This window comes from Colias philodice, chromosome 31 (assembly GCF_061535455.1).
Source record: "Colias philodice isolate Cphi_HAF_F1 chromosome 31, ilColPhil1 Martin Lab GWU primary, whole genome shotgun sequence".
Taxonomy (NCBI): Eukaryota; Metazoa; Arthropoda; class Insecta; order Lepidoptera; family Pieridae; genus Colias; species Colias philodice.
In genome coordinates this window covers 3,645,706-3,666,066 of record NC_143116.1, presented here as the reverse complement: position 1 = coordinate 3,666,066, position 20,361 = coordinate 3,645,706, and the positions used below count along the sequence as shown (strand labels likewise).

The following is a 20,361-nucleotide window of genomic DNA, read 5'->3' as shown; positions in this document are numbered from 1 at the left end:
ACTGTACTTTATCGGACGTCGGTTTGAGACTTAGAGGTTCGAGATGTGTAATTTTTTTCACGAACTACAAAGTAAGAGTCGCTGAAATTACATGATATAATAAAAAATCATAGTATACGTCTAAATAATGTTTTTATTTTCCACAAGATACATGGTCGAGAATTTAAGTCCTAAGTTCTAAAATCGAAAAGGACATAGAAGGTAAAAAAGAAAAAAAATTGTTTATTGTTTAAAACTTTTTTTAAATTTGTGTATCGCCCTCATATGTGAGACGAGTGCAGATTTCTGGGCAAACGCCGCTTCGCAAAAATCGCATTTAAATGGCCGTTCGCCTGTGTGTGTTCTTATGTGATTTTGTAGAATACGATTTGTCTGCAAAAGAAATAGAATTTCTTAATGACGCAATCTGTGGAAATTTTGAAATCATAGAGCATAGATTAGATTACAGTGAGATTACACACGTACAAACCAGATGGCTGATAAACATACATATACAGGGTGACTGGTAATTCGATGTGATCCTTCAAAGGGGTTATACTAGAGGTCCTTTGCAACAAATTAAGTCCAGTTAACCAGGGGTAAAAAATGGATGGTTATTGAGCTATGACGGATTTGGATATGAAAATTTTCTGCCTTTTTACCAAAAACAATTAATTATGTAAAAACTACTACACTGTTAACATTCAATTGATATTTTTTTGAAGAGATGAGCGATCAGTTTAAAAAAAAAAACTTGCCCAAAACTTGCATCACCTCAAAAAGAAAAGGGTCATAGCTAAATAACCATCCATTTTTGACCCCTGGTTAGCTGGACTTAATTTGTTGCAAATGACCTCTAGTATAACCCCTTTGAAGGATCACGTCGAATTACCAGTCACCCTGTATAAATTTAAATGAATACTTATATAGATACACACAGATACAGAGCAAACATCTATGTTCATCACACATATTTGCCCCGGGTGGGAATCGAACCCACGACACCTGGGTTGGCAGGCAGGGCCACTACCAACCCTGCCAACCGGTCAGTCAAGTCTGTCTTATTTGTCTGTCTGTGTAACTTACTTGAAAAGCCCTTCCACAAATAGTACACAATTTCGTCTTTGGGTTTGGCACATGATCGTGGAAAGATGACGCCTTGTGTGCTTTGAGAGTTGATGTATTTACGAAATACTATAAAAGATAATGAAAAACATAAAATACGTACACTTTAGAAAAGATAATCTGTGCCGAGCACACGTGTCAGAAGTAAAACTTCTTTGGCAAAATTCAAAGTCACCAAAATCGTCGCGTTATTACATGATAACTGACGACACGGTATTGACGTGACGTGACCTTGAAATTTTACTCTCAACGCGCCTAAAGAAGTTTCACAGAAAAATATAAGCATTGTACATTTTGATCTAGTATCGATAAAAAAATTGTAATTAGAATTGATGTTACCATTTGAATGCTACTGAAAATCAACAAAATCTTGTACAACAAAGTGTATTTTATTTATTACTTACTAGCTTACCGCCCGCGGCTTCGCCCGCTTTGTCTGAAACCTAATAAATATATACAAAAACCTTCCTCGAGAACCACTCTTATATATTAAAAAAAACCGCATCAAAATCCGTTGCGTCGTTTTAAAGATTTAAGCATACAAAGGGACATAGGCACAGAGAAAGCGACTTTGTTTTATATTATGTAGTGATTATTTATTTAAGAACTTACACGGTCACACGGCTCACAATAGTATTTTGTTTTCTTCAAATGCCTGAAATCATAATGAAAACTCAGCGCTGTGCTATTCGAGAACACTCTATCGCACTCCGTACAAGGAAACCTAAAAAAATATTTAATTTAAGTATATAACATGTATTATGTGATTTATTATATTCTTACTTTATACTAATACTAGCGGTCCGCCCCGGCTTCGCCCGTGGTACATATGAAAAATAATTTGGAAAATCCAAAAGTGCACGCCTCATAATTTTTTTTTAATAAATATTTATTAATTATTTTTTTTGTTTATTTAATAACAATTAAACCACATCGAATCAGACCCTGAAAAATGAAAGGGTTCTATTCCTGAGCATACTCAAGCGTAAGAGAAAAAAAAAGACTCGATTAGTAAAGTACATATTTCGGTCGCTATCGTGTTAACAAGAAAAAGGATCCGCACATACAGACACACGGACGTCCAAGACAGAACTTTTTTAAACTGTTTTTTAACTAGTTTAAATAACAAAAATGACATCAAAAATATCATGAACGTTAAAAATAGTGTTTTTTCTTAATATGTGTGTGTATGTATTATCTTACAAGTGCAATGTATGATACATAAAGACATTTTAAGTTTGAAAAATCAGATGTTTTGCGCGAAGCGACAGTAGTACCCACCTCAACGCTTCGCTTATGAGGCGTGCAATAGATGTTGGCCGATTCTCAGACTTACCCGATATGCACAGAAATTTTTATGAGAATCGGTCCACCCGTTTCAACACGACACGAGAATTTTATATATAAGATTATAAAGCTGAAAAGTTTGTTTGTTTGAACGTGCTAATCTCGGGAAGTACTGGTGCGATTTGAAAAATTATTTCGGTGTTACATAGCCCATTTATCGAGGAAGGCTATAGTTTTCCCAAATGTATATATAATCTGTAATATTTTAAAACTTTTGCAATAAAGATTTATAAACTTAACTCATATGGTATTACCACAAAACAATTTAAACACAGTCTAACTTTAAACCAGGGATCTGTCACTTTAATAGTTGTCTATGTGAAATACGACAAAACCAGATTAAAGAGAACCCGCGGTTAAAGTTAAACCCTGTCTAAAGATTTTTGTGGTAATACCAATAAATTTCAAAACTACCCACCTCTTTTCGTTATGCTTCGTGCTCGTATAAAAGTGACGTTTTAACAAATATTCATTATTAAAATGCATATTGCATTCAACACAGTAATGATCCCCTGATGACTTGACGTGAGTAGCGATATGATGGGCCACGAGCGAGTGTCTAAATTTAAATAATTTACCACATATTTCGCATTTCGGTTTTGTGTGGCGTTTTCTGTGGAAGTTAAAATTATTTAACTATATACATTATTTAACTATAGATTTTAAAAAAATGTATGTGTGTACTAGAGTACACACGTAAGTAGTGAAACTTCTTTATGACCTTAAAAATGTCACGAGTATGGCGTAACGCAAAAATGTCACGCGTACGGCGTAACGCAAAAATGTTACACTAAATTTTTTTCAACCCCGATAAAGAAGTTTCACTTCAATAAATAAATAAAAAATGTGTGCGTGTACCAGTGTACACACGTAAGAAGTGAAACTTCTTTATAACCTTATTTTCAAAAAATAATTTACTATATCATATGCAACTTTACAGAAATACGTCGAATCACGCGTGGTGGGGATAAGAAAAAGATGGCGCGTAACGGAAAAGTGTCACGCGTAACGAAAAAAATTTTTTTTCCAACCCCGATAAAGAAGTTTCACTTCAATAAAATAAACATTTATTGTCAACTAAACACAAATACACCAGAAAATGAGATTACACAATATATTAAGTAACACACACATTTGACTGACCGGTTGGCTTGGTTGGTGACGGGTGACCCTGCCTTCCAAGCCAGAGGTCGTGGGTTCGATTCCAACCCGGGGCATACATTTGTGTGATGAACATAGATTTTTGCTCTGTGTCTGGGTGTTAATTATCAACATAATATATAAGTATTTATTTAAATGTATATATGTATGTTTATCAGCCATCTGGTTTCCATAACACAAGCGAAAGCTTAGTATGGGATCAGATCGTGCCGTGTGTGAAAATTGTCCTGAAATATTTGTTATATATTTATTTACACCTACGTCTATGGTACTTATGTGGTACTTACTTAAGGTGATCAATCAGATTTTTCTTTGAAGTGCGAATCTGGCCACAATGATCACATTCGAAACGTAAATGCACATTTTTGTAATGACTGCTGACTTCAAAGCGACTCCTGAAATTTGTTTAATAACCCCTTAGAATAAATACTAATATTATAAAACTGAAGAATTTGTTTGAACGCGCTAATCCTGGGAACTAATGGTACGAAGTGAAAAATTATTTCCGTTTTAGATAGCTCATTTATCGGGGAAGGTTATAGGCTATATACCATCACGCTACGACCAACAGGAGTGGCGCGTTCAAACAAACAAACAAAATCTTCAGCTTTATAATATTAAGTATATATTTGATTTCAAATGAAAATTTGTATACCCACCCAAACTGCATTCTACACTTCACGCAGCTAAAAACGTTTCTATGCATTTTATTCAAGTGTTCGTACATTTTGTTCTCAAGATAACATTCCTCACGACACACGCAACACACATATTTTGTCTTGTGCATCTCAATGTGAGCCTCTAACTGTTTCTGCGGCACTCTTTGCTTGCAAATCTCGCACAAATGTTCGCTGCTTTTCTGGAAATTTGAGCCACATTAAAAAAAATGTGTGCGTGTACACACGTAAGAAGTGAAATTTCTTTATGACCTTATTTTTCAAAAAAAAATTTACTATATGCAACTTTACAGAAATACGTCGATCACGCGTGGTAGGGATAAGAAAGAGATGGCGCGTAACGGAAAAATGTCACGCGTAACGAAAAAATCTTACACTAATTTTTTTTCCAACCCCGATAAAGAAGTTTCACTTAAAAAATCGCTTCAAATTTCGAATCAAAAACGTCTCACTAAGATTTGTGTGTACCTACTGAGTGCACATGAGCACATAAATAGTACAGAGACGAAGCTTTTTAAGAACGTTCTCATCTTTTTTGGAAGGGCTGTTACAAATTAAATAAAATTTATTTACTCTTGTAATCCTGTTCATAATTAAATTATGACATATTTTTATTTTTTACAGAAATAATCACAGTACAAAAACAACCACTATTAATAATAAATTACCGTGTTCGTCCATAGATAATAAATACATATATACAAACTGAAAAACCAAAAACCATGACATTGTTCAACTGGAAAACTATAAATGCCATCGAACACTGGTTATTTTCAAATCTCGCCGTGTACGTGATAAGCGATGACATTTTCCCAGTGCTACGCATGTGTATGTGCACAGTGTATGTGTCATGTGCTTGTAGTATAGGCACAGATTGGAGAATAGTTACTTCGTAACAGATACATCACTCCCATACAAAAGCTAAAATACCTACGCTATATTTACCTACAAAATGCGCCGCAACTCGGCTGCAGTAAGAAATCTACTCTACGAACACGCACTGAGAAGCGAGTTTCCCGCGCACGCCGCGTGATTGCGTCATCAAACGAAAACTTTAGGGTTGTACCGAGCGCGTAAATTAAACACAGAGTTGCTGAAACACTTAATTTTTTATTGTTAATTATATTTGTTACATTATACAATAAAAAAAAAATGAAATCTTATTGATAGTAGTTGTTTCCTTCGGTTTCACCCGCGTGAATAAGAACTTGATTCCCTTTGATTCTAAATCTTGGCTCAACATGAGTATTGATCTTATGGTGATCAGTATATTTTTGAATGTATTGATTCTTGAACATCGCAATAACCGGGCATCTTGGTAGCGAGCGCGGGAAACGTGACGCGGGTGCGCAGTCTCGCGTGTGCCAACCAACTGCCGCTTGGGTCGGCACCGACCTACTGTGCGGTAGGCACTTATAGCGCGACCTTGAGCGAGTGACGGAGGCCTGGTATAGGCCCTCTGCACTATGGGCAGCGTTGGCCCAACAAATGATTGTCGATGTTTGCCGCCATTACGGCCGCCTCTACATGCCGTAATGGCGGCAGATCGTAGACATAAACGCCCCCTACACTATTCGCCCAACGCTACCGCCTACCAATGTGTAGAGGTCTAGAAGCTCTGTACTATTTATCTACTCATGTATTCGTTGTGTATGTACTGTATAGATTAATAAATCTATATATTAATTTACGTTACCTTCGGATGGTATTTCCTAGCATGCGCATTATATTTATGTTTTGTGCTAAAACCAACTATACAAGTTTCACACTGATACGTCATTGTTCTGTAATTTTGCATTGATTTCGCTTTATCCCGCCATAACGTTATTTCATTGTCATCCATTCTCACTCTCTCGCACTTGTTAAACAAAACTCTTATTTCTTCTTTATCACGTTTCTTCACAGTGTATCGCACATTGTTAGAGGATTTTTGACCTTTGGATTTATGTACTTTGTCTTTGTCATTTTCCAAAACGAAATCTTCGTCATCCTCTAAATTGTCTGTGTCCTCTTTCTCATCTGCAGATTCTGCGCCCATAGACACGTCATTTTTCAAGTCAGAATCGTCAGACTTTATAGCGTTCGATTGTATTGGCGCTGATAATATTTTTCGTTTATCACGTTTCTTCACAGTGTATCGCACATTCTTAGAGGATTTTCGACCTTTGGATTTATGTACTTTGTCTTTGTCATTTTCCAAAACGAAATCTTCGTCATCCTCTAAATTGTCTGTGTCCTCTTTCTCATCTGCAGATTCTGCGCCCATAGACACGTCATTTTCCAAGTCAGAATCGTCAGACTTTATAGCGTTTAATTGTATTGGCGCAGTTAATATTTCGTTTTCTAAAGTTGAGAAGATGGTTTCCTTATTAAAATTATCATCAGCTGCAATTTCTTCTTCATCTTTAATATTAATGTCGTTTTCCTCACTATGTATTGCATATATTACATTATCTGATATGTTTGATGTGGATAAAGTTGATAAGCAGATTTTTGTCTGAAATCATTGTTATAGTGCCTTTACACATTAGTGTTAGTTAAACATTCGTTTGCGAATGACGTCGAAACGCAGTTCACAAACTTAACTTTGATTACGTCTGAAAATCCATGTTGTGTTGGCCTCGCTAATCACCTAGCTTTTTGAACGAATGTGTAAACGCACCATAAAAAACAATTTTCAAACCATACACTAACTAATTTGACTTCACACTATTAATAAAAATCTAGAGTCACAATGTTAGTTACCATGCTCCTCTGAAACGGCTGGACCAATTTTTATGAAATTTTTTTGTGCTTCAGAATCGGCAAACATCTATTTTTCATACCCCTAAGTGATAAGAGTAAGACAATCTTACCTGGGACAGCTAGTAGAGTAGGTATGCTTAATTATGGTATCCACTATCGTGAAAATTTATTTTGACAACACAAATAAAAGCAGAAAAAGTAATGATTATAATAGTCACAATAAGATATTACTTATCTACAATATAAAGATAAATTTTAAAATGTGTTGGTAAGCACATAACTCGAAAACGGCTGATCCAATTTCATTAATTACTTTTTATAATATTCCTTGAAGTACGAGGATGGTTCTTATGGAGAGAAAACGTAAAAATGTACCACGGGCGAAGCCGGAGCAGGCCGCTAGTGTTATTAGGATTAATAGTACTCACATTAAAATTTTTCAACCCTTCATTTAAGCAGATATTGGCCTGCTTAACTTTCTCTCTAAACTTATGTATTGTTTGTAACACAGCGTTACACTCCCAACAGAATAAAGGGCTTACTGATAACTGAAAATAAATAAATAAATATTTCAGGATAATTTTCACACACGGCACGATCTGATCCTATACTAAGCTTTCGCTTGTGAAACCAGATGGCTGATAAACATACATAATAGTTTTAAATAAATACTTGTATAGATAATTAACACCCAGACACAGAGAAAACATCTATGTTCATCGCACAAATATTTGCCCCGGGTGGGAATCGAACCCACAACCTCTGGCTTGGAAGGCAGGGTTACTACCAACCAAGCCAACCGGTCGTTCAATATGTTGTTTAATGAAAAACATAAACGCGAAAGTTTGTGAGTATGTATGTTTACTGTTTCACCCAAATACTACAGGACCAATTACAATGAAATGGCACACATATAGAGGGTAACTTGGTTAACACATAAGATTTATTATGGAAATATTTAAAAAACATAGTGATTGTAAGCTCCCGAGCAGAAAATAAAGGTGCTGTTGCTGGCTTATGTAGGCTTAAATGTATAATTTGACGAATTTTAAGCGGATTTTTAATAGAGTGATTTAGGAGTATGATTAAAGTTTTTTTAAGTCACTACAAAATATAAAACAAAGTCGCTTTCTCTGTCCCTATGTCCCTCTGTATGCTTAAATCTTTAAAAATACGGAACGGATTTTGATGCGGTTTTTTTTAATACATAGTGATTCAATAGGAAGGTTTTAGTGTATAATTTATTAGCTTTGAGACAAAGCGGGCGAAGCCGCGGGCGGAAAGCTAGTTAAAAATAAAAAAAAAAACATTAAAATTTAATTTGTGCAAAAATCTGATTTTTGTTTCAAATTGATTTGTAACAGTTTTCTGGGTAAAAATGTACTTTAAGGGCCGTTGAGAGGGGGGTAAAGGGGGGGGAGGAGGTGAGGAGGGGGGGAGAGGAACCCCCTCTGTGAAGGGGGAGGTGCGGAACCCCCCCCCCCCTTTTCGAGAAAAATGCAAAATAATTTTTGAGGTTATGTTACGAAATGTAATAGGAAAAAGGGGGTAATGGAGAGGAGATTTGGCAGGGAGGGTTGGAAAAAGGAGGGGGGATAACAATACAACATAAAATACAGTAATTTTTGACATTTTTTTTAAAAGTTTCGGGAGAAAATGTAAACTTTTTTAAGGAGGGGGAAACGAGTGGGCTTCGCCAGAAGACTCGCTTCGTCGCCCCCTCGCTTTACAAAAACACTCTAGTTGTGTGACAGACAAGACCACGTGGGATCGGGGTGCTCCGATTCCGATCTGCTACTCGAAGTGACCTAACTCGACTCAAGTCGGGGTGCTCTGATTCGGATATGCTACTCAATGTAACCTAAATCGACTCAAGTTGGGGTGCTCTGATTCAGATCTGCTACTCAAAGTGACCTAATTTGACTCAAGTCAGGGTGCTTCGATTCAGATCTGCTACTCAAAGCGGGCTAACCCAATTGGTGTGCTCGATCTCAAATCGACTTTCGATTTTTTCTTTTATGGTAAAAAAAAAATATTTCGAATTAACTGAATGTACTCGCAATATTATCGAATTCCCTGAACTAAAAAAATTCCTGATTTTACTGATAAGAGATCCCAGAGATTGTTTATTATGGTACCATTCTTGGGCTACATAAAAATGGATTTATATTTACATTGCAAATACAAATTTGAAAAAAATCGATTTTTCAGAAATCGATTTTTATATTGTGTCAGACACTGCCTTAGCTCCGGCGCTACGGGAAGTGCAGCCCTTCCGCCCTTGCGTGACAAAGCACGGTCGCCCGTACTCCGCTTCACAGCTTCGGCTTGTTGGTCGCCTTCAGCGACCAGCCTCAGCCGCTCCGCTCCGCACGGCTCCCGAGCTTTGTCACGGCGGGCGAGGGCTGCTCTCCCTCCGCGCCTCCGGCTTTTTACATACACTCTAGGGGTAGGGCAGACAAGACCACGTGGAATTCGGGGTTGACAGCTTCGGTTGTGTGGCAAGTCTTATGATAATGCAATGCTTATTTTAGCGTAACGTTTTTTAGCTAGATTCGGACTTTCGCAGCTTAATATTGAATACATAATATTCCATCATTGAAAAAAATTACATTTTACAAGAATTGTACTTGCAAAAACGAAACGCAACCAAAAAAAAAAAAATGTCAAGATGGTTGCTCGAAATTGTATGAAAAATTATGAAACTTTGATAATTAATTTCTAAAAAACTATAAATCTCCGCCGGTTAAGATTTTACGGGTCAGTTACTTAGGCATAGACCTTTCTCCAAAAAAATTTTGGTTGCCCAACTCGATGGCCCTTAAGGTACATTTTAGGCGTTTTCTGAGATCACTCGGAATATAGATTAAATTTGAAGAGAAAGTATTTTCTACACTTCCTTACCTTGCTAGATACTTCACCAATTAAAAGCTTAACGTAGATATCATAGAATTCCCCGGCATTCGTCAGCTTTCTATCAGTTGATAAACATCCTTCACAGAAAAATATGGGTTCTATAATATTATTTGTCATAATTAAACTTTGGTTATTGTGTTTTTGAAATATAAAAGTAACTTTTATTAGATTAGAATTAAAACACAAAATTGTTATCGGCTCTCGGCCAATGTTTTGGATTTTTCAATGTTTTCGCATTGTTTTCGTAATTTTTGTCGACTTGATCGACTCGTATGACAATTGACATAACATTCTTGACAGTTGACATACATTTGACACGTAGTATTTGTATTCTCTTTGCATTTGACCACAGAGCCCGTATACATATTACATTACTCTATGCCACAGACAAATATAAAAATACTAGCGGTCCGCCCCGGCTTCGCCTGTGGTACATATTTACGTTTTCTCTACATAAGAACCATCCTCGTAGGTACTTCAAGAAATAATGGAATGAATAATAAAAAAAGAATTATCGAAATCGGTCCACCCGTTCACGCGTGATGCCGTGACGATGCGAAACGGGTTTCATTTTTATATATAGACTAGCTTTCCGCCTGCGGCTTCGCCCGCGTTTTCAAAAAAAAACCCGCATAGTTCCCGTTCCCGTGGGATTTCCGGGATAAAACCTAGCCTATGTCACTCAGAAATGATGTAGCTTTCCAACAGTGAAAGAATTTTTCAAATCTGCCAAGTAGTTTCGGAGCCTATTCAATTCATACAAACAAACAAACAAAAAAATCAAACCTTTCCTCTTTATAATTTTTATATATAGATATAGATTGATAGATTGATTATCCACCACAGAGAAAGTAATATAATTCACTGTGTTAAATTTCATAATTTATTGACCTTACTCTCTAAGTATATTTATTTTTATATAAACTTGATATAATCCAATAGATTTAAGGTTCTTGGTATACACCCACTATACTCAAAGGACCTTACTATGACTTATTGCTTAACTTTGAACCAGACGCATAATTTCTGTACTTATTTATCTATACTTTGCATAATACAAAATCAAAACGTTTACTATCTACTTTAGAAAATTTTTTCTCAGTTATTAGTTCTTTATTAAAGAATGCAATTAATAATCTACCTATTCACAGTATAGAGACACAGTATTACAATATTATTTCCTACAGTAAGGAAACGCCTTTGATGTCGCGCGATGCTGCCGCCAGCGTAGGTACTTACGCTGCTACACGAAAATACGCTAGGGTTGCAACAAATGGGAAATAAAACAATTGTGATTATTAATATTATGATGTAATTATTTGTTCATAAAATATATAATTACAGATACTGCACTGCTAAATATTATTTACGTGGACACTTATTTTTGGATGTTCTTAATAATCGTATATTATAACATATAACTAATTAATGCATTCGCATTGGGATGTACAATCTGATTAGAAAATAATGAGGACAACATATACATAGCTTTGATTTTAATTCAACAGATACAATTAATACAATCTTTCTGAAATATTGTTTCCTTCTGGGATTTCAATGTTGATTTACATCCGTAAACGGAACAGTTTGTGCGCGCCATAATAGAATATGTAAGTACCTATGTATAATAAAATTATTACACAAAAAATACGACTGCGTCGTTCTTTCGCGCTAGGTAATGCAAACTAAGCGTGTGTGCCTTACGCGGCCCGCGTCGCCCGACCCCCCGCCAGTTGCCCTCCGTTTCTCTGTACAAGTACATTCGTTACCGTTCTGTATAGATATTGTAATACTGTGATAGAAATTTAAACGTTTGTAAGAAATAAATGGAACTAACAGGAACGACCAAGCTGATAAATTAATTGAAATAATTTTATTTAAAAAACGAATCGTGAGCGTGCCGAGTAAACGTGTCAGAAGTGAAACTTTCTTGGCAAGATTTAAAGATACTTAGCAAAATCGTCGCTTTGCTCCATGACGTGACGGTATAACCATGACGCGTCCTTGAAATTTGGAAAATTAAAAAAGAATAAAAAATTAAAAAAATTCTCCTCAAAATTAATGTCCTACACACCAGGTCCTACAAAAAGAGTAAGAAAAGAGTAAATATGTATAATCTATGTTTTGTGCATAAAAACGCGGTCTTTGCACAGATAATATATTATAAACATTACTTGATGGATGTCTGTGGGTCTTTGCCATGTTTCTAGAAATATTTCACAACATAGTAACTAGTAGATCTGTGAATCTGTGAAGTGAAAAAACTTAATCTGTGGTTCACAAAATTGTTTGTTTAAAACTTTTTTTAAATTTGTGTATCGCCCTCATATGTGAGACGAGTGCAGATATCTGGGCAAACGCCGCTTCGCAAAAATCGCATTTAAATGGCCGTTCGCCTGTGTGTGTTCTTATGTGATTTTGTAGAATACGATTTGTCTGCAAAAGAAATAGAATTTCTTAATGACGCAATCTGTGGAAATTTTGAAATCATAGAGCATAGATTAGATTATACACGTACACACACACACACACACATACAAATGCAAACATATTAATTTATTTATATACTAGCGGTTCGCCTCGGCTTCGCCCGTGGTACATATTTCGCAATAACAGGTAGCCTATGTTCTTTCTCAGGGTCTAAAGATTATCTGTGCCAAATTTCTTCAAAATCGGTCAAGTAGTTTATGCGTGAAAACTGAAAAGTGAAAACCATACATACATACATACATACAAACTTTTCCTCTTTATAATATTAGTATAGAAGTATAGACAAATATATCAGGACAATTTTCACACACGGCACGATCTGATCTCACACTAAGCTTTCGCTTGTGTTATGGAAACCAGATGGCTGATAAACACACATATATAATTTTAAATAAATACTTATAGATAATTAATACCCAGACACATCTATGTTCATCAGTCATCACACATATATGCCCCGGGTGGGAATCGAACCCACGACTCCTGGGTTGGAAGGCAGGGCCACTACCAACCAAGCCAACCGGTCAGTCAAGTGACAAGTCTGTCTTATTTGTCTGTGTAACTTACATGAAAAGCCCTTCCACAAATAGTACACAATTTCGTCTTTGGGTTTGGCACATGATCGTGGAAAGATGACGCCTTGTGTACTTTGAGATTTGATGCATTTAGGAAATACTATAAAAGGTAATAAAAAACATAAAATACGTACACTTTAGAAAAGATAATGTGTGCCGAGCACACGTGTCAGAAGTGAAACTTCTTTGGCAAAATTCAAAGACACCAAAATCGTTGCGTTATTACATGATAACTGACTAGACGGTATTGACGTGACGCGACCTTGAAATTTTACTCTCAACGCGCCTAAAGAAGTTTCACAGAAATAAAAAAATATAAGCATTGTGCTTTTTGATCTAGTATCGATAAAAAAGTAGTAATTAAAATTAATGTTACCATTTGAATGCTACTGAAAATCAACAAAATCTTGTACAACAAAGTGTATTTTACTTATTACTAGCTTACCGCCCGCGGCTTCGCCCGCTTTGTCTGAAACCTAATAAATTATATACAAAAACCTTCCTCGAGAACCACTCTTATCTATTAAAAAAACCGCATCAAAATCCGTTGCGTAGTTTTAAATATTTAAGCATACAAAGGGACATAGGGACAGAGAAAGCGACTTTGTTTTATACTATGTAGTGATAATTATTTATTTAAGAACTTACACGGTCACACGGCTCACAATAATATTTTGTTTTCTTCAAATGCCTGAAATCATAATGAGAACTCAGCGCTGTGCTATTCGAGAACACACTATCGCACTCCGTACAAGGAAACCTAAAAAAATAATTAATTTAAGTTATAAAACATGTATTATGTGATTTATTATATTCTTACTTTATACTAATATTATAAAGCTGAAAAGTTTGTTTGTTTGAACGCGCTAATCTCGGGAAGTACTGGTCCGATTTGATAAATTCTTTCGGTGTTACATAGCCCATTTATCGAGGAAATGTATAATTTGTAATATTTTAAAACTTTTGCAATAATAGACTACAGGCCCGTATTGAAAAAATTATGGGTCATTTGACCCACCAGGCAACCTATCTAGAACGATATAAGAGCATAAAATAATAAAATTCAGCACTATGACGTCACTTGTAAGCTGTCCACCTGAGTGCAGATGAGAATTCGAAGGTTCAGGTAGAGATTTTCTCCCCTTGTCTCCATGATTTTTGTACGGCGTTGCGGAATAATTGATTAAAAGTAGTATAGAAATAGTATGACACAGATGCCGTACAAAATCAAATGACCAAATTTACCCCGGAAACTGTCGAAAAATAAAAATAAATTCCGACTTTGTGGACCACCATTTTTGTACGGCATCTGTGTCATACTATTTCTATACTGCTTTTAAGCCATTATTCCGCAACGCCGTACAAAAATCATGGAGACAAGGGGAGAAAATCTCTACCTGAACTTTCGAATTCTCATCTGCACTCAGGTGGACAGCTTACGAGTGACGTCATAGTGCTGAATCTTATTATTTTATGCTCTTATATCATTCTAGATAGGTCAGGTGGTGGGTCAAATGACCCATAATTTTTTCAACATGGGCCTGTAGTCTATAAAGATTTATAAACTTAACTTATATGGTATTACCACAAAACAATTTAAACACAGTCTAACGTTAAACCAGGGATCTGTCACTTTAATAGTTGTCTATGTGAAATACGACAAAACCAGATTAAAGAGAACCCGCGGCTTAAGTTAAACTCTGTCTAAAGATTTTTGTGGTAATACCAATTTATTTCAAAACTACCCACCTCTTTCCGTTATGCTTCACGCTCTTATAAAAGTGACGTTTTAACAAATGTTCATTATTAAAATGCATATTGCATTCAACACAGTAATTATCCCCTGATGACTTGACGTGAGTAGCGATATGATGGGCCATGAGCGAGTTTCGAGATTTAAATAATTTACCACATATCTCGCATTTCGGTTTTGTGTGGCGTTTTCTGTGGAAGTTTAAATCATAGACTATAGATTAAATAAATAAATAAAAAATGTGTGCGTGTACCAATGTACACACGTAAGAAGTGAAACTTCTTTATGACCTTGTTTTTCAAAAAATAATTTACTATATATGCATCTTTACAGAAATACGTCGAATCACGCGTGGTGGGGATAAAGATGGCGCGTAACGGAAAAATGTCACGCGTAACGAAAAAATGTTACATTAAATTTTTTCCAACCCCGATAAAGAAGTTTCACTTCAATAAAATAAACGTTTATTTTCAACTAAACACAAATACACCAGAACATGAGATTACACAATATAAACATTTAGTAACACACATTTGACTGACCGGTTGGCGTGGTTGGTAGTGCCTTTCAAGCCTGAGTTCGTGAGTTCGATCCCCACCCGGGGCAAATATTTGTGTGATAAACATAGATGTTTGCTCTGTGTCTGGGTGTTAATTATCTATAAAAGTATTTATTTAAATTTATACAGTGTGTCCGGACATGACATACCGATATTTGAAGGGGCTATTCTCCAGGTATTTTTATCGACAATTCAACCCCTCTACAGTCCCCTACCTCACCCCCCTCAAAATGGCCAACCTATCAATTCGGATAGTGAATTTATGAAAATTGTAATAACTTCGAAAGTGAGTGTCACAAAATACTAAATTTGGTTTTATTTGAACAATAACAAGTTATTCTAGGGACCACTAAACAAATTTAATTGATAAGAGTGATGAAACATACTTTAAAAAATTCGAAAACCATTTTGAGGGGGATGAGGTAGGGGACTGTAGAGGGGTTGAATTGTCGATAAAAATACCTGGAGAATAGCCCCTTCAAATATCGGTATGTCATGTCCGGACACACTGTATATGTATGTTTATCAGCCATCTGGTTTCCATAACACAAGCGAAAGCTTAGTATGGGATCAGATCGTGCCGTGTGTGAAAATTGTCCTGAAATATTTGTTATATATTTATTTATACCAACGTCTATGGTACTTACTTAAGGTGATCAATCAGATTTTTCTTTGAAGTGCGAATCTGGCCACAATGATCACATTCGAAACGTAAATGCATATTTTTGTAATGACTGCGGACTTCAAATCGACGCCTGAAATTTTTTTAAGAACCCCTTAAAATAAATACTAATATTATAAAACTGAAGAGTTTGTTTGAATGCGCTAATCTCGGGAACTAATGGTACGAAGTGAAAAATTATTTCCGTTTTAGATAGCTCATTTATCGGGGAAGGTTATAGGCTATAATATCATCACGCTACGACCAACAGGAGTGGCGCGTTCAAAAAAACAAACAAACTCTTCAGCTTTATAATATTAAGTATATATTTGATTTCAAATGAAAATTTGAATACCCACCCAAACTGCATTCTGCATTTCACGCAGCTAAGAACGTTTCTATGCATTTTATTCAAGTGTTTGTACATTTTGTTCTCAGGATAACATTCCTCACGACACACGCAACACACATATTTTGTCTTGTGCATCTCAATGTGAGCCTCTAACTGTTTCTGCGGCACTCTTTGCTTGCAAATCTCGCACAAATGTTCGCTGCTTTTCTGGAAATTTGAGCCACATTTAAAAAAATGTGTGCGTGTACTAGTGTACACACGTAAGAAGTGAAACTTCTTTATGACCTTATTTTTCAAAAAATAATTTACTATATGCAACTTTACAGAAAAACGTCGAATCACGCGTGTAGGGATAAGAAAGAGATGGCGCGTAACGGAAAAATGTCACGCGTAACGAAAAAATCTTACACAAAATTTTTTTCCAACCCCGATAAAGAAGTTTCACTTCAAAAATTAATGCGTTTATTGCACATGAGTACATAAATAGTACAGAGACAAAGCTTTTTAAGAACGTTCTCATCTTTTTTGGAAGGGCTGTTACAAATTAAATAAAATTTATCTACTTTTGTAATCCTGTCCATAATTAAATTATGACATATTTTTATTTTTTACAGAATTATTCACAGTGCAAAAACAGCCACTATTAATAATAAATTACCATGTTCGTCCATAGATAATAAATACATATATATACAAACTGAAAAACCAAAAATCATGACATTGTTCAACTGGAAAACTATAAATGCCATCGAACACTGGTTATTTTCAAATCTCGCCGTGTACGTGATAAGCGATGACATTTTCCCAGTGCTACGCATGTGTATGTGCACAGTGTATGTGTCATGTGCTTGTAGTATAGGCCCTCTGTTGGTTGGCCCAACAAATGATTGTCGATGTTTGCCGCCATTACGGCCGCCATTACATGCCGTAATGGCGGCAGATCGTAGACATAAACGCCCCCTACACTATTCACCCAACGCTACCGCCTACCATTGTGTAGAGGGCTAGAAGCTCTGTACTATTTATCTACTCATGTATTCGTTGTGTATGTACTGTATAGATTAATAAATCTATATATTAATTTACGTTACCTTCGGATGGTATTTCCTAGCATGCGCATTATATTTATGTTTTGTGCTAAAACCAATTATACAAGTTTCACACTGATACGTCATTGTTCTGTAATTTTGCATTGATTTCGCTTTATCCCGCCATAACGTTATTTCATTGTCATCCATTATCACTCTCTCGCACTTGTTAAACAAAACTCTTATTTCTTCTTTATCACGTTTCTTCACAGTGTATCGCACATTGTTAGAGGATTTTTGACCTTTGGATTTATGTACTTTGTCTTTGTCATTTTCCAAAACGAAATCTTCGTCATCCTCTAAATTGTCTGTGTCCTCTTTCTCATCTGCAGATTCTGCGCCCATAGACACGTCATTTTCCAAGTCAGAATCGTCAGACTTTATAGCGATCGATTGTATTGGCGCTGATAATATTTTTCGTTTATCACGTTTCTTCACAGCGTATCGCACATTCTTAGAGGACTTTCGCCCTTTGGATTTATGTACTTTGTCTTTGTTATTTTCCAAAACGAAATCTTCGTCATCCTCTAAATTGTCTGTGTCCTCTTTCTCATCTGCAGATTCATTATCTGCGCCCATAGACACGTCATTTTCCAAGTCAGAATCGTCAGACTTTATAGCGTTTAATTGTATTGGCGCAGTTAATATTTCGTTTTCTAAAGAGATGGTTTCCTTATTAAAATTATTATCAGCTGCAATTTCTTCTTCATCTTTAATATTAATGTCGTTTTCCTCACTATGTATTGCATATATTATATTATCTGATATGTTTGATGTGGATAAAGTTGATAAGCAGATTTTTGTCTGAAATCATTGTTATAGTGCATTTACACATTAGTGTTAGTTAAACATTCGTTTGCGAATGACGTCGAAACGCAGTTCACAAACTTAACTTTGATTTCGTATGAAAATCCATGTTGTGTTGGCCTCGCTAATCACCTAGCTTTTTGAACGAATGTGTAAACGCACCATAAAAAACAATTTTCAAACCATACACTAACTAATTTGACTTCACACTATTAATAAAAATATAGAGTCACAATGTTAGTTACCATGCTCCTCTGAAACGGCTGGACCAATTTTTATGAAATTTTTCTGTGCTTCAGAATCGGCAAACATCTATTTTTCATACCCCTAAGTGATAAGAGTAAGACAATCTTACCTGGGACAGCTAGTAGAGTAGGTATGCTTAATTATGGTATCCACTATCGTGAAAATTTATTTCGACAACACAAATAAAAGCAGAAAAAGTAATGATTATAATAGTCACAATAAGATATTACTTATCTACAATATAAAGATAAATTTCAAATGTGTTGGTAAGCACATAACTCGAAAACGGCTGATCCAATTTCATTAATTACTTTTTATAATATGAAGTACGAGGATGGTTCTTATGGAGAGAAAACGTAAAAATGTACCACGGGCGAAGCCGGAACAGGCCGCTAGTGTTATTAGGATTAATAGTACTCACATTAAAATTTTTCAACCCTTCATTTAAGCAGATATTGGCCTGCTTAACTTTCTCTCTAAACTTGTGTATTTTTTGTAACACAGCGTTACACTCCCAACAGAATAGAGGGCTTACTGATAACTGAAAATAAATAAATAAATATTTCAGGACAATTTTCACACACGGCACGATCTGATCCCATACTAAGCTTTTGCTTGTGTTATGGAAATCAGATGGCTGATAAACATACATAGGTATATAATTTTTAAATAAATACTTATATAGATAATTAACACCCAGACAGAGCAAACATCTATGTTCATCGCACAAATATTTGCCCCGGGTGGGAATCGAACCCACGACCTCTGGCTTGGAAGGCAGGGCCATTACCAACCAAACCAACCTGTCAGTCAATATGTTATTTAATGAAATACATAAACGCGAAAGTTTGTGAGTATGTATGTTTACTGTTTCACGCAAATACTACAGAACCGATTACAATGAAATTTGGCACACATATAGAGGGTAACTTGGTTAGCACATAAGATTGGTTTTATTATGGAAATATTTATAAATACATAGTGATTGTAAGCTCCCGAGCAGAAAATAAAGGTGCTGTTGCTGGCTTATGTAGGCTTAAATGTATAAATTGACGAATTTTAAGCGGTTTTTTTAATAGAGTGATGAAGGAGTATGATTTAAGGACCTATATTTTTTTTAAGTAAGTATAATATAAAGCGGGCGAAATCGCGCGTGGCAAGCTTTAAAAAAAACATTAAAGTTACATGTGTGCAAAAGTCTGACTTTTGTTTCAAATTGATTTGTAACAGTTTTCTGAGTTCAATCGCAATATGGATTAGATTTGAAGAGAAAGTATTATTATTTTCTATACTTCCTTACCTTGCTAGATACTTCACCAATCAAAAGCTTAACGTAGATATCATAGAATTCCCCGGCATTCGTCAGCTTTCTATCAGTTGATAAACATCCTTCACAGAAAAATATGGGTTCTATAATACTATTTGTCATAATTAAACTTTGGTTATTGTGTTTTTGAAATATAAAAGTAGCTTTTATTAGATTAGAATGAAATCACAAAATTGTTATCAGCTCTCGGACAATGTTTAGAATTTTTCAATGTTTTCGTAATTTTTATCGACTTGATCGACTCGTTTAACTAACATTCTTGACAGTTGACATACATTTGACACGTAGTAACTAGTATTTGTATTCTCTTTGCATTTGACCACAGAGCAAGTGACAAATATAAAAATACTAGCGATCCGCCCCGGCTTCTTTTATTTTATTTATTATTATTATACAACATGTCGACACTTACTTATTAACCCAATGTAGCAATTGTTCATCATGCTGCCTTGTAAACTTCGTATTATCTTCCCACACGTAAGTATTGATGAAAAGCTTCTATTTGGTAAAAACTAAAAAGCTCTATTGATGAAAAGCTTCTATTTGGTGAAAA

General features: G+C 35.5%; 1 protein-coding gene across 2 annotated transcripts; it reads right to left on the bottom strand.

Moving 5' to 3' along the window:
- Nucleotides 1-202: 202 nt before the first annotated feature.
- LOC149475201 (uncharacterized) lies at nucleotides 203-20,094 on the bottom strand. 2 transcript variants are annotated; one of them, XM_089713548.1, is made up of 15 exons: nucleotides 19,782-20,094; nucleotides 18,903-19,022; nucleotides 17,432-18,232; nucleotides 16,348-16,547; nucleotides 15,975-16,082; nucleotides 14,765-14,959; nucleotides 13,664-13,775; nucleotides 7,463-7,582; nucleotides 5,986-6,786; nucleotides 4,272-4,471; nucleotides 3,900-4,007; nucleotides 2,870-3,064; nucleotides 1,717-1,828; nucleotides 1,066-1,173; nucleotides 203-372 (listed from the first exon to the last, which is right to left on the bottom strand). In XM_089713548.1, exons 1-15 carry the CDS (start codon nucleotides 19,908-19,910, stop codon nucleotides 223-225), a joined length of 3,459 nt encoding a protein of 1,152 aa, XP_089569674.1. In that variant the 5' UTR covers nucleotides 19,911-20,094; the 3' UTR covers nucleotides 203-222. The 2 variants fall into 2 exon arrangements, with proteins under 2 accessions (XP_089569674.1, XP_089569675.1); XM_089713549.1 differs by lacking the exon at nucleotides 1,066-1,173.
- Between the last annotated feature and the right edge of the window lie 267 nt (nucleotides 20,095-20,361).